The 14,246-nt window shown below is 39.6% G+C and overlaps 1 protein-coding gene across 7 annotated transcripts in view; it reads right to left on the bottom strand.

Moving 5' to 3' along the window:
* UBP1 (upstream binding protein 1) overlaps positions 1–14,246 on the bottom strand; it is a 39,483-nt gene that overhangs the window by 20,540 nt on the left and 4,697 nt on the right. For 6 of the 7 annotated variants that reach the window (XR_008236174.1, XM_052793873.1, XM_052793864.1 and 3 more), the window contains exons 2-5: positions 8,194–8,345; positions 2,091–2,167; positions 843–948; positions 105–211 (exon numbers count right to left, since the gene is read on the bottom strand). Coding sequence is in view for 6 of the 7 variants with exons in the window: in XM_052793873.1 (XP_052649833.1) it covers positions 105–211; positions 843–948; positions 2,091–2,167; positions 8,194–8,345 (442 nt within the window). In the remaining variant the exon portion in view is untranslated. Of the gene's footprint in view, positions 1–104; positions 212–842; positions 949–2,090; positions 2,168–8,193; positions 8,346–12,516; positions 12,856–14,246 lie in introns of those variants that run through there. The other variant, XM_052793903.1, reaches the window with a different exon arrangement.

The following is a 14,246-nucleotide window of genomic DNA, read 5'->3' as shown; positions in this document are numbered from 1 at the left end:
TTTCCCACAAATAAGAAACCGAGAAGCTTCATAGTGCAACTATACTACTGTTTGTGACCTGAAAGGCACCAAACACAGACATTCAGTCAAGTAAAGTTTCAAACCTGAATAAAAGCAGATGTACATTTTGTTGGATCCCACAAAAATTCAACTGCATTGAGCTGGCTTGGATTTGTCTTGATATCAATGACTCCAACAGACATTGGAATATCTATTAAAATAAGTAGTATATATTTCAAAATAATCATATTCCAAGAAAACACTACAAATAAGTTTTAATATAAGGTTACCATCAGCAAACACAGGTAGGGTGGAAAAATGTGGGCTTTGGTGGCTTGACCATAAGCTCAGAAACAGTTTCTTAGGACTGTCTGAAGAATCTTAGTAGACTCAACATACACAGTGCTCAGGGTTTGGGAGTGGTTTTTGGTCCCCGCCCCCCCCCCCCCGTGCCTCCCCTCCTGCCCCATACACAGCTTATGCACCAAAAATGACAAAAGTTATGCAAAATACAGAAACCATGTTGGTGCCATTTCCACAACCTACCAAAGTTACCTTTGTATGTGTTCTCCTAATTACTGTAAGATTTAGTAATCAAAATTGGAAAGATTACTAAATGTATAAAGTTGCAGAGTTGCTATGTTTCTTCTGTAGCACTTAAAAGGTTTTAAAGGCATGTGAAAGTGGTAAGAACACTTACATTCAAAATACACACTATGACAAAGCAGCATACAGAAAACTGGTCTGTGTTTTTTCACCAGCCCTAGCATAAATGTGACCATGATGAATTTAAATTTGGAAATTGAATTTCATACAGTGGCAACTGATAGAAACAATTATACCTAAGTCAAGAAGTCTGTCCCCAGGGCGGTTCCACTTCCAACCTTCTAGCTGCTGGTGCTCTGTATATTGCAACCTTCTGTCATGGAACACAACTCTTATAATACTCTAACAAAGAAAACAAGCATCTGATGAGCCACAACGTTAGTATACGTTTAGAAACAGCCTGAAGATAAAGCACTAAAACGTTCCAAAATAGCCACAGTGCCAATAAATATCTATTTACAGCAAAAAATTTGGCAACCTTCAGTACCCCAAAATATTCCAGAACACAGAAATAGAACTGAGCAGCAGGAGATATTTGAAAATGTAGTAAAAATGCAGAAGGAGAATTACATCTGACTGCATATTCTAAAGGTCACCATGAATTACATGCAGTGAACTGAGCAACACTGACAGCACAGTATCAACACTGTGCAAGCAACACCAACTTATTTTAGAAAACAAACACAGAAGACTTCACTTATTCTGAAAAACAGTGAATATAGTTTGACCATTTTTTTCACGGGGAATTCTTTCAATTTTTGTAGAAAGTTTTAAGAAATAAAATTAATAGAAAATTCCCTTCCTCGTATTTATAAGCATATTTACAACAAATCTATGATTTTAATTAATAGTAAGAAGTAATAAAAAACTTCCAAACTTTTCCAACTATCCTAGCTGAAATATTAATTTAAAATACTATGACACGATTAACTTTATTCAGCTAGAAGCAATTATCCAACAATACCCATTTTTGTTACCAGTTCTTGTACAACTGTGGGCTTAGTCATGTTCTGCTGCACGAATGCACATATAAAACAATTTGTTATACAGAGGGGGAAAAATACTGAACATATACATTAAATCAGGTATTATTATTCATTATATGAATCAGTTACCACAGCTTCCTTTTACTCAGCAGAAAGACATGGGCTTACATAGTGGAGATTCACTTCATCTTAAAACAGATCAGACTGCAGACCTCATAGAGGATACATGATTAGCTCACCTTTAGTTATCTAAAGTTGCATGAAACAAACCCATTCATAAATGGGGAAATGCATACATGTATATTCTTTTAATTTGTAGTAAACCTGAAATAACAGAACTATGCATTAGGTTCCACTGTGCCTATTTTCTTTATTGGTCAGATCAGCTGGTCCACCTCCCGCTGTGAATCAGAATACAATAAAAGGTTAAGAACTACTCTTTTCATATGCAAGCAGCAGAGATTTGTTAGTAACACTATCTAGAGAACTTCAATTCACCTTCACCAGTTTTCCATTGATCTCCGGTATGTCTCCAGCCTTCCGATTATCTAGCATCCGTATCTCATAGGACTGACCTTTAAAGAGAAAAAAATTTGCATCAGTAGAAGAGTCGGAGCACAAAGTTATTTTGTGTTTAATGCACCTGAATTAGCTTTTGGTTCACAGTACACAAGAATACTGGTACCTGAAACTTCTGTTTAAGAGATTTTTTGTAACAAGGTTCACTTCACAGCATGGGAATTAATGGAACAAAATTAAACTTTTCAGTCCCTTTAAAACTACAGATACTTTTAGAGTTCAGGTATTTCATTTAACATGAAATGTAAGTACTTGTTTCTCTATTTTTTTTCTGAAGAAAAACTTTTCAAAGCTGAATTCCTTTATTTTTGAAACTGATGAAAGGAACCATACTGAGAACCATAAACTGGTCTTCTGAAACAAACTCTGGCAGTTTTTATACTCTTCATACAACATACATACTACTCTCCCATGTTTAATTTTGCCTGTGTACCTGTTGCCTTTGTATGATTTCTAATTTCTAGGCTTTGTATGATTTCAGAAATAAGTCTTTAAAAGAGCCAGTTACTGGTTATTTCAAACAGGTATGAGCGAACCTATCTTTCCAGTGAATTTGATGAACTGTTGTGCTTCAAAAGAGACAAAGCTCGAAGTAATTTATTTGAGCTGCAGGGACTTTTTGCTTCCAAGGTGAGCAGCAAGTATTAATTTGCAAAATCACATTTTCCCAATTAAAATATAGGACAAAATTTCTCTGCTTTTTCCTGGAGAGTAGCCACAGGAGCAAGGTGACATAAGGTGCTAGGAACTTTTAACTGCCCACTGCTTAACACTGAAACTGCAGTAACCCCTTTCATAAAAATCACAGAATGATCAAGTTTGGAAGGGACTTCGGGAGGTCATCTTGTCCAAGACCCCTGCTCAGGCAGGGCCACCTACAGCCAGTTGTCCAGGACCAAGCCTGGCTGCTTCTGAGTATCTCCAAGGATGCTCATCCAGCCCATGCTTCATTAGCTTCTCTATAAGCCTTAATGAAGACGATGACTTGTAAACAATATCCAGTGCCCTCCCCTTGTCTACCAAGCCAGCCATTTCATCATAGAATTTTATCAAGTTGGTCAAGCATGACTTCCCCTTGGTGAATCTGTGCTGACTAGTCCTGATGACCTTCTTGTCCTTCATGTGCCTGGAAATGGTTCCCAGGATTAGTTACTCCACCACCTTCCCAGGGAGCCTGTAGTTCCCCTGGTCCTCCTTTTTGAAGATCAGAGCAATGTTTGCTTTCCTACAGTCCTCAGGCACGTCTCCTAGTCACCATGATCACTCAAAGACTGTTGAGAGTGGCCTCACAATGACATCTGCCAGCTGCCTCAGCACTCATGGGTGCATCCCATCAGGACCCACGGATTTATGTATGTCCAGTTTGCTTAAGTATTCCCTGACTTGTTCCTCTTCCACCAAGGGTACATATTCCTTGCTCCAGACTTTCCCCCTGATCTCTAGGGCTGGGATTCCTGAAGACCAATGATGCTAGAAATGACTGAGGTGAACAAGGTATTCATTACCTCAGCCTTTTCCATGTCCTGTGTCACCAGGGGCCCTGCCCTGTTCAGCAGAGAGCCCACATTTTCCATAGTCCTCCTTTTGCCAGTTACGTACTTACAGAAGACCATCTTGTTGTCTTTGACATTCCTCACCAGATTCAATTCCAGCTGGGCTTTCGCTTTCCTGACTGCATGTCAGCATGCTTGGACAGTGCCTCTGTATTCCACCCAGGCTACCTGACCCTGCTTCCACCTTCTCTATGCCTACTTTTTGTGTTTGAGTTGTGCCAGGAACTCCTTGTTCATCCATGCAGGCCTCTTGCCATTTTTGCCTGGCTTCCTGTTCATTGGGATCCACTGCTCTTGAGGTTGGAGGAGGTGATCCTTGAATATTAACCAGCTTTCTTGGGCCCCTCTTCCCTCCAGGGCCTTATCCCATGGGACTCTACCAAGAAGATCACTGAAAATGCCTGAGTCTGCTCTCCTGAAGTCCAGTGATGTGTTCTTGCTTTCTGCCTTGCTGCTTCCTCTCAGGATCCTGAACTCCACCATCTCATGGTCATGGTAGTCAAGCCTGCCTTCGACATTCACATCCCCAATGAGCCCTTCCTTATTGTATGAGGTATAGCAGAGCACCTCTCCTCATTGCCTTCTCTATCACTTGGGTCAGGAAGTTGTCAACTGATGCTCTCCAGGAACCTCCTGGATTGCTCACACCCTGCTGTGTTGTCCCTCCAGCAGACACCAGGGTGGCTCAAGTCCTCCTATGAGGACCACAGCCTGTGAATGTGAGGCTACTTCTACTTGTAGAAGGCCTCATCTACTTGTTCTTCCTGGTCAGGTAACCTATAGCAGACACCCACTACAATGTCGCCCATACCGTTCTGCTCTTTAATCCTTACCCATAAGCTCTCAGTTGGCTCATCACCCATCCCTAGGCAGAGCTCCAGGCATTCCAGCTGTTCTCCCACATGAAGGGCAACTCCCCCTTCCTTATCTTCTTGCCCTGCCTTTCCTAAAGAGCCTGTATCCCTCCATTGCGATACTCCACTTATGCAAGCCATTCCATCATGTACCCATGATCCCAGCAAGATCATAGCCCTACAACTCCACACAGATGTCTTAATTCCTTGTGTTTACTTCCCATGCTGCTTGCATTAACATACATGCACTTCAGAGAGGCACCCCACCATCCCAATTTCCCAGGAAGGGTTTTGGGGTTTACTCATAATGGTGCTTTATAGGCACTTGCTTACATCCAAATGCTGGAAGTGACCCTGTTTAAGCCTCCTTTTGTTGATTTTGTGTTCCCTTTCACACACATCATTCCAGGCCCTTTGCTCATCAACCATGTCCATCACTCCCTCACAGTGCTGCTGGTGACTCTCTCCCTCACTTGTTGTTCCTACTTCAAAGCCGTCCTTACCAGGTCAGCCATCCTGCTGACAAAGGTACCTTTGCCCCCCTTACTGAAGTGGATCCCATCTCTCCCAAGCAGTTCTTTGCATTCACAGAACTACAAGCCTAGCTGCACTGTGTAAGCCAGCCTAGAGAATGCTTCCCCTTTAAAAGCAATTCTCTTCCATACCACTTCTGCTATTCGAAGAATAGCTGAACAGCAGCCAACTCAAAACATTGTCCTACAATTCTGATATGTATTCTCAATGGACCCATTTAACAGATTTTACAGTTAATAACAACCCTGAAAACCCCTGAACAACCAACCATCATCACTCCAAGATTTGAACTTCTAGAATCAGCTTCAGCTGAAAACCTAATCACTTTAAATATTCCATTAGCTCACAGAATATCTCAAGTTGGAAGGGACCCGTAAGGATCAAGTCCAACTCCCTGCTCCTCACAGGACTACCTATAACTAAATCATACTACTAAGAGCATCATCCAGACACTCCTTGAACTCCAAATGACGCTCTTTGCTATTCCAGTTAAAATACTTCCTGACAGAGGGTAAAGTCAGGGCTTGCTTAAGTATTGCCTTAGGAAACGTGACCACAGCTTAACGGACAGGGCAAATGTTCCCTGTGCTTCTGGTACTCCCAATCCAGCAAACTAAGACAACTGCTGATGAAATTAAAGAGGGTATTTGCTCTCTATGGTACTCCCTATTCACAATCCTCTTGAAAATTATTTAAGGCAAGACACTGCCTGATAATAGGGCCAAACGAGAAACCAGATAACTGATGTGGCCAGGATTAAAATTACTCTTTTTCTACAGGACTTAATCCAACTCATTACACAAACATACATATCAGTACAACTCAGTGTTGCAAACTGATCCTTATTTTAAGCTGGATTCAGTATGAAAGATGTCATCTCGCAAAACTATCCCAAGATTTTTTGGTTTTTTTACATATCTGCATACATATATATACACGCTAACAGCTAATAGCGAAATCTTTAGGAAAAAGTCTTAACCTAGACAACAAATGTACTGTCCTTCTGTCTGAAGTATTAGCACAGATGGGAAGTTGGCCAACTGTTTTTTTTCCCCCCATACTTATTTAGACAAATGGTATTATACCAATGTCTTCATTTTTCAACATCAGGAAAAGTTACCTAGGACACTGAAAAACAGCAAAACTTCTTTGCAAAAGAAATCTTTATATTAAAAGATATTTTCAAGGGCAGATGAAACATTTACAGTCATTTCAGACACTGTCACTTAAACGGCAATCTCTTCTCAGAGGTGAGATAGCAAGCACTTTCCTCCTTCAGCTTGCCGCCTTGTGCTGGTTCCCCAGCACACTGAGCTGACCTTCAAGCTTTGCGTTCGGTCAGGGAGGCAGGATCCTGGCACTGAAGAAAACAAAGTGTATTTCTACAGAGTTTAAAGTTTATAAAACTTCAAAGTTTTTTTAAACAGTGCAAAGCACCTTGCTGGCCCAGCATACTGCTGCAATTGTACTGTTTTCTCCTGAAGAGAGTGCTCGGGGTACAAAAAGCGGTAAAAAAATAAAGTAAACCTGACTAAGCAAATGGCTGAACTATGTGATCACACATTTGTAAGACACTAGAAATCACCTAAAGAACTTCCATTATTCTCATTAGTAGAAGAGTCAAGTAGTGTTTAAAGCATATTTAGACAGACTGGATACTGCAAGATGAAGCACTTAGCAACTTCATTCACATGGAAAGCTGAAGATAATGCACAGATTTTTAGGGCCCAGGACACAGTTAAACACTTCCAGGTATGAAATGCATCACCAGAAGTTCACACTACTAGAAGCATTTCGACCTGAGCAAAAAGGATATCCTATCAAGAAACCGCACATGTAAAATAAAAATTCTGTAACCTAGTAAAGGAATAAGTTAAATAGCTCACAAAGACCAAGGAAAATTCACCAATACATATTTTAACCTGTGTCCTCTTATCTGCACACTGAAGTAGTAAGCTAAGAAGATTAATTGTACCAAAACACGGTAGGATACAGAAAAGAAATGGTGAATGTAATTTTTTAATTTTATTTTTATTTTTCATACAAGTTGTGCTGCAGGACTGTGTCTTCTAAGTACAGTGCTGTCTATCAAGAGATTTTGGGTCAAAGTCCACAAGGAAAAGAAAAACCAAACCTAAATCTAGGAACAGTGATCCTAGAGTGTTAGAGCCAGGGGAGGGAGGGGTGGGAGCGTACAAAGGCATTGATATGGTCCGAACAAATGATAAATGGTTTTATTTGAGTTCAGAATACTAGCTGACTAAACTTAGGACACCAATGTCATTTCCAGAGGTGAGGGAGGTTTTAATCACATGGCAATGACTACATTCAGATTATTTTACCCAGCAGTCAGTGGCCTCTGCAGAAGGAAAACCGAATTTTCATGCAAATCAATGACACACTATGAGGAAAAAGCAGCAAAACTCACATTAAGTATTTCTCTAGTTAATTTCTGATAAATGTAGACAGACAATAGTGAAATACACACAAACTCCAAAGGTAACTACAAAGGTAGCTGCACTTGTGTTTATGTTTCAAACATAATACTGTTCTGGGCAGATATGTATAACTAATTCGAGAGTGATTACAGCGGCCTCTGTTGTGCAACACTTTTTATTTAGGGATTGACATTTTAACATTTATTATGACTTTTTGGGGGTGTTTGTGTGTACCTTATGCAAATATCATCCAATTAACTTGCTATTATCAATCAAGTTTAAACAGGAATGCAAAATTAGTCTTGTATTTTAAGCTATTACTACCTGAAATTTGTCTCCCAAAAGCTCTGTCGGCTTGATTTTGTTGGGGGAGGTGAGGGATGGAGAGGGATATCACAGAGCAGAAAAAAAGACCCCAAATCCAAACCCAACAGACCCTAAAGGAGAAGTAAGGACAGACTATAGCTATGAGTCTGCGAGATGGACAAAACAAGACTACTAGTAAGGTATCCAACCTCACTTTCAACATGCATTTATTTTGGATGTACCCACGCATATCAAAACATGAAATACAATCCCAGTTTTGGACTTGCACCACAAGCTGCATTCACTATAGTTATGCCTGCAACATATGTATACCAACCTTGATTCAAGTATGTAAGAGTTTCATCATATAATTTTACTGCTGGAGATGTTGCAGCACACATAACATACTGGAAGGGTGGATGTTTGGTCTCATTTTCTTGTGGAAGGCTGGAATCTTCCTGTTTGAAAATAGGCAGTGCCAAAACATCACTGAAAAGAACAAACAAATAAGTTTGTGAGACTGTTAGCCCTGTTTTGCCTGAAGTTACAGGAAAAAAAAATTATTTGTGACTTAAAAAACCACTGTGGAATACATACAGAATTGTGTCACTCAGTTTATTAGTGAAACCAATGTGAGCAGTATCCAAAACATTTTCCACCAAAAATTTAGGCCAGGATACATAAACAATGCTCTAGGACCTAAGCAGACAATAAATAAAGTTGTGCTGATCCTCTGAAAATTTAATCTTCAGTTCTTGTCTCCACTGAAAAAAGTCAGTTTACTCTTAACTTTTCACCTGTCAACATAGGTAAGCTTACCTAATATACATGCAGCTGAGAGCAATGCATTTACTTTCTTCTTTGAAATAATATATTCCCCAAAGTAAGTTAGTTACACTGTGAAAAATCTTTCTCCCCATTTAGTATCATTATATCTAACCTATTAATTCTGTTGACGTTGAAGATTTTTCACTCTTAACTTTTATTAGGCTTTAACACACAGAATAGCACAAAAATGATTAAGCAGCAGATTCACAAAACATAAGTTATAGAAAGTATATGCCAACATCCACTTTGCTTGTGGACCTAAGACCACCAGAAAAACTTTGCAGCTGCGAAGTTTCTGAAGAGTAAAGAGCAATCCATGCTGTCCACAGGTAGTGGTGAGACAGACAGCTTCACCACAACCAGCAAACACATCTTCTGCTTTCTACAGAATTAAATATTCTGCATAAGCAAGAGATTCTTTTTCCATGTATACAGTAATCCTTCATAAACAAAACTTCAAAGAGATTAGTGAGTTCTATTCAGAGATAGTGTTTTTCTTGCACTCAGGTTTCGTTCATGATGAAATTATCTGCAGATCCATGAAACCTTCCTTGAAAGTTAGGTTATAAACTGAAGATTTCTCACACCACCTCACCTATTGATTCAGTTTTTAATCTCCATGTATCTTGTTTTTCTCTTGCCTTGATCACAGTCATAGATTTAAAGTATTTTGTAAAAGAATTATAAATGTCTTATCTGTATTGCACTATTATTTACCTTTTGTACCCTAAAATTTTTGAAGTAAAATTGTTTTTTGCTCTCATTTCTGTGAGAGCCTGCTTTATTTAAAGAGAACTCTAATTCCTCTTGAATTCCAGCTCCTATCTGGAGAATCAAAAAGTATCAGTATCATAGAATCATAGAATAGAATCATAGAATCATTTTGGTTGGAAAAGACCTTCAAGATCATCAAGTCCAACCATTAACCATGCCCCCTAAACCATGCCCTGGAGTACCCTGTCCACTTTAAAAAGTGAAAATACAGCCAATATGTTTGTGTCACAGAAGATTATAGTACAGACTTGGTCTACATAAGGTGTGAGGAGTGCAGCTGGGGCACCCCAACTTTTCTTTCAGAGCATGTGCCCCATACGGTAATGTAAAGGCCAGCCACATCATATTCCACTCCCCTAGCTAGCTGGAAGAAGCTATATTGACCCGAAAGAGGAAATACTTATGAATGGTGAAAAAGTCTAAGAAGTTTGTCTATACCTTGTAGAGACTGTACAGTCTCTCCCCAAAATAAGAACTAGAATTAAAAAAGGACCGAAAAAAAGACACCCATACAAGTTCCTTTCTACCAGTAAGAAACCCCAGAAGATGCTACAAACAGGCGTGAAAGCAGGACAAGGCAGGATACTGTCCAAAAATGCAGTGCAAACCTGCTGAACCATATTGTAGCTACTTCTGATGCCAGCTCCCCAAACTGGAGCCCAGAGGAGGCTGTATTCCTTTACTAGTTACACAGGAAGATAGTTATACAGGAAGATAATGTGAAATACCCACTTAAGAGAAGCAGACACTCTTAAAACAGTTTACTTCTATAGACCAAAGGATCATCCTACCCAGAGGCAGGAGAGAAAATTTCATAGATTGGTGGACTGCTACTTGAGGATGACTCAGAAGAAACAACTAGATGCTTCATGCCTTGCTGTCGGCCAAAAGGGCAGCATGAGCGGAAGGCAGCCCAACACAAGAGGGAGCACTGCGACAAGCAGAGAGAAGCATCGTCCCAAGACAGGACTTCTACACCAGGAACCCATGCTCGTCACGCACTTTGGCACATAAAACACTCGTTAGAGGTTTTATGAAAAGGAACTTTAAAATGGAAAGAACACGGGAGAATAACAATGTTTAAAATACACACGTAAGAGTCAAAGTGCAACAAAGAAGGCATGCGAAGTATCTCACCAAACAACTAACCTGTAATTCTCAACCAAGTTCTGCAGCACTTGCTTTCACATAACATGCAAGATTAAAAAGAGAAGTCTTCAGTGTATTTTTGAAAAATATCTTTCAAGCCTTCATTTTCCACTCTCAATTTAAAGATAAAAATGCATCTGGTCAGGCTCAAGAATGTGTGCTGTGGTTAATGAACCAGTTACATTAACAGACAAGGCATTGGAAGCCAACAAATACAAATGGAAGACAAATTTAGCCAGCTTTAAACCTGCTTTTGCTAATACTTACAAAGTGGCAATGACTACCTGCCACTGAGGAAGAAAAAAATAAAGAGACATCCAACTCCTCAACCCTACAATTTAGTTGTAAAGAGAGCATAATGCACATTCTTAAATGCCACTATTCCAAAAAAACGCTCCAGCAAATGGCACGAGGCAAATGTAAGGATCTTCATTTATTTTCCCAGATAAAAACATACATTGTTCTTATGAAACAGTCTTCTGGGTACTATCACATTCCAAAGGAAAAGAGAAGCCAATGCAATTTAAAACTTCCTAGACCACCTTTAAATACCATTTAAATAACATTTTGATTTGTTCACTCATAAAGAATGAAGTACCAGTGTTTTCACATTTAAACATATGTTTGTTCCGACCTAAAACCAGATAAAAGCTACAGGCAATTAAAGAGTCAATTAGGTATGAAAAAAGTATTTCAAATGAAGATTTTATAGTGTCAGCGATAAATAAATGTTAACTGATTTAGAACCAACTATTATTTCCTCTTAAAGAAAGTGACGTATCTCTCCGGACTTTCAGCAAGGAAGCTACTGTGAAGTGACTGGTCTATCCTTCAGTCACTGTCATACAGCAACAGAGGATGACCAGTTTTATTTGATACCCATGAGCCTACGGTTCAGCAACTCAAAAGGTCTCCTGGGCAGTACTGGCAGAAAGAAATTCTGCCACGTAAGCTGCTCCCTCCCTACCCTTCCCGTTCTACACGATATTTTTCCCCGGCTAGGTTGGGATCTCTTGTGTAGCTGTGTGTTGGGCTGTGCTATGAACCAACAACTGAGGATGGTAAAGGCAGGTGACAAAAATCTTACTGTAGAGAAACCCTCATCCTACCAAATATAACTCGAGGGCATAATGAGTTAAGCCCATTTCCCTCCTCATGACTGGCAGTAACAGGGATATAGGAATCAGGGAAGAAATTGCTAATGTCTGCGTTTTCCTAGGAAGTTGTTAGGAACATGCAGCTTTGAGAAACATAAGAATACGAAGAGCATTCCCCCCACTTCTCTGAGGCCAAAATCCTCTGTTGTTTATACTTACATTAGTTCAAATAGGGACCATCTAAATTTCACAGTGACAAGCATTTTCTACAAAATAAAATTCATTGCTTACACAGCACAGCTGAAAAAAAGATGTGGGGTGTACTCACAATTCAGAGAAGGAAACCAATGGGAAACAGAAATTCAGTATTTTTAATAGTCCTCTTACACCAAAGAAGAGTATCTTGTAAGCGATAAACTGCATATAATATATGCAGTTTAAGTAGATCACATTCCTAAAAACTACGGAGATCCTAAATGACAGTCTTTTTACCACCTCCAATTTTATACTGATGCTATTATAAGACCCAACAAAAATAAAACAGAAGAGCAGGTCAGCCTTCTCAGTTCCAGCTTTTTTCCCCTCAGATCCCAGATACAATTTCTGCATTTATAACGAGCCAATGGCCTGGCAGTGCAAATTATCTGCCACCCCAGTAAATAATTGGCAGCCTCCATGTTTATGTATACTTCAGCATCCTTTAGTCATTTTCTTACCTGGTAAAATTTTATTTGTGTTGGCCCAAGGCAGATTAATGACAGGCACTTTTACTGCCAGCTTTGCTCAGGTTAACATGGCAAAGAACCTCTTACCTAAACTGAAGCACCCACTAGCAGAGTTGCCCCGATGGAGGAAAAATAAGTTTTCCAAAATAGCTACTGTTGAAATGATTTCAGGCTACAGCAGAAAAGAGCTTTAGAGACTGATTCTGTTCTTCTTCTGTCACTGATAACTTCTGATCTTGGGAAGTAAAAGAGTCATTTACTTCACTTGTCTCATCTGAGTGAACTTTGGACTATTATAAGCAAGCTGAGATGTAAACGAATAGCACTGTTTTGAAGAAGCAGCAGCTTTTGTTAGACTTCTTGATATCACTTGAAAAAGCAGACCTATGAAGGTTTACTCTCCATATGGAAGGAACTCCAAGACCAAATTTTTGAAACTATTAGCCCCCATAAGAAAAGTCTTATCTCGGTCCCTCACAATTTGTTATCCAGTGCATTCAACTGAAAACATTCTTTTTTTCTTCCTAGAGGGAGGAGAAAATTTTCCCAGAAAAGCAAACAGAAACAGTCTTCATTACACACCAAAAGCAGGCAGTAAACGCATCTCCAACACCCAATCTTAGCTAGCTATGCTACAGAAGAAGTGCATAAACAAAACTTCACCATCCAGAAGTAGGAAGGCTTAGAACAGGAAGCAAGGTGCATGTTAACACTTGAACCGAAGCATCCAGTGGCACGGATCATGTGCGATAAGCTATTCTGTTATGTATCCTACATGAGCATAGTACTAAAAGACCACGAAAAATGTAAGTTATCCTTCTCCCATGCTTGTGAAATGTGTTTGCCAGCTACAAAATCATCTTCCTTCAAAATACAAAACCCTTTTTTCAACACTTTTTCTGAAGCATTAAAAAAAAAAAACAAACAGAAAGAAACTGCCTAATAATAATAGGATCACAAAATAAATAAAGAACCTCCTGTCCTTACAAGAATAGGAACTAGTATGTCATCAAAATTCAAAGCAACTTTCCATCAATCATCTGCCTTATCTGTCTTCTGGTTTGTGTACTTTTGGGTGTGAATACTAAAGCATCCAAGAACATGCAGGTCTTTTGAAACTTTAAAGCATGCTTTACAAGGGCAAATACCTTGAGAAAAATGTTTCTCCAGCAGTATTTGAATTAGAGTTATGATCTCAAAGCGAAGCTCTGCACTGTTAAGAGGTCTGAACAAGCCATCGGAAAATGTAAGGGAACAGAAGAGCTGATACTTCCTAACACTTTCCCTGTGTCCACAAAAGCAAGTTTGATGTGAGATGAGACCCCTGGAAGTAGTTGCTGGGAAACAACTTTCTCTGAAGCACTTGTCAAGATGTGCAACATGAATGAGAAAACAGGTACAAATGCAATGCTGTTCTGGGAATTCTACAACCCATCACACGGAAACTCAGCTGGCTGAAGGCCTCAACTTCTGGGGAGTCTTGAGGAGCAAAAAACTACCAATCAAAGAAAGAACAAAAATCCCACTACCAAAACCTGTGTCCTCCTAAGCTCTTGAAGGTACCAAAGAAAAGCTGTAAGAATAGTATTTGTTCACAATTATAAATCCCCGGTTCTCCATCCACTCCTCTGACACACGGAAGTCAGGCAGCTGCTCTAATTTGCAGCAGCCATACTACAGATTGCTCCTAAGTGGGAGTAATGCATAAAGCATAAATGAAGGTAAACTTGCTGCCCTGCTCTCAATCCCACACGTCCATCCACCATGAGAGGTGACGGGAACAGAGAAGATAATTATACAGCCTGAAGAGTCTTTTC

Source organism: Harpia harpyja, chromosome 1 (genome assembly GCF_026419915.1).
Source record: "Harpia harpyja isolate bHarHar1 chromosome 1, bHarHar1 primary haplotype, whole genome shotgun sequence".
Taxonomy (NCBI): domain Eukaryota; kingdom Metazoa; phylum Chordata; class Aves; order Accipitriformes; family Accipitridae; genus Harpia; species Harpia harpyja.
Note: the sequence above shows the minus strand (reverse complement) of the source record. Positions and strands in the feature narration are given on the sequence as shown.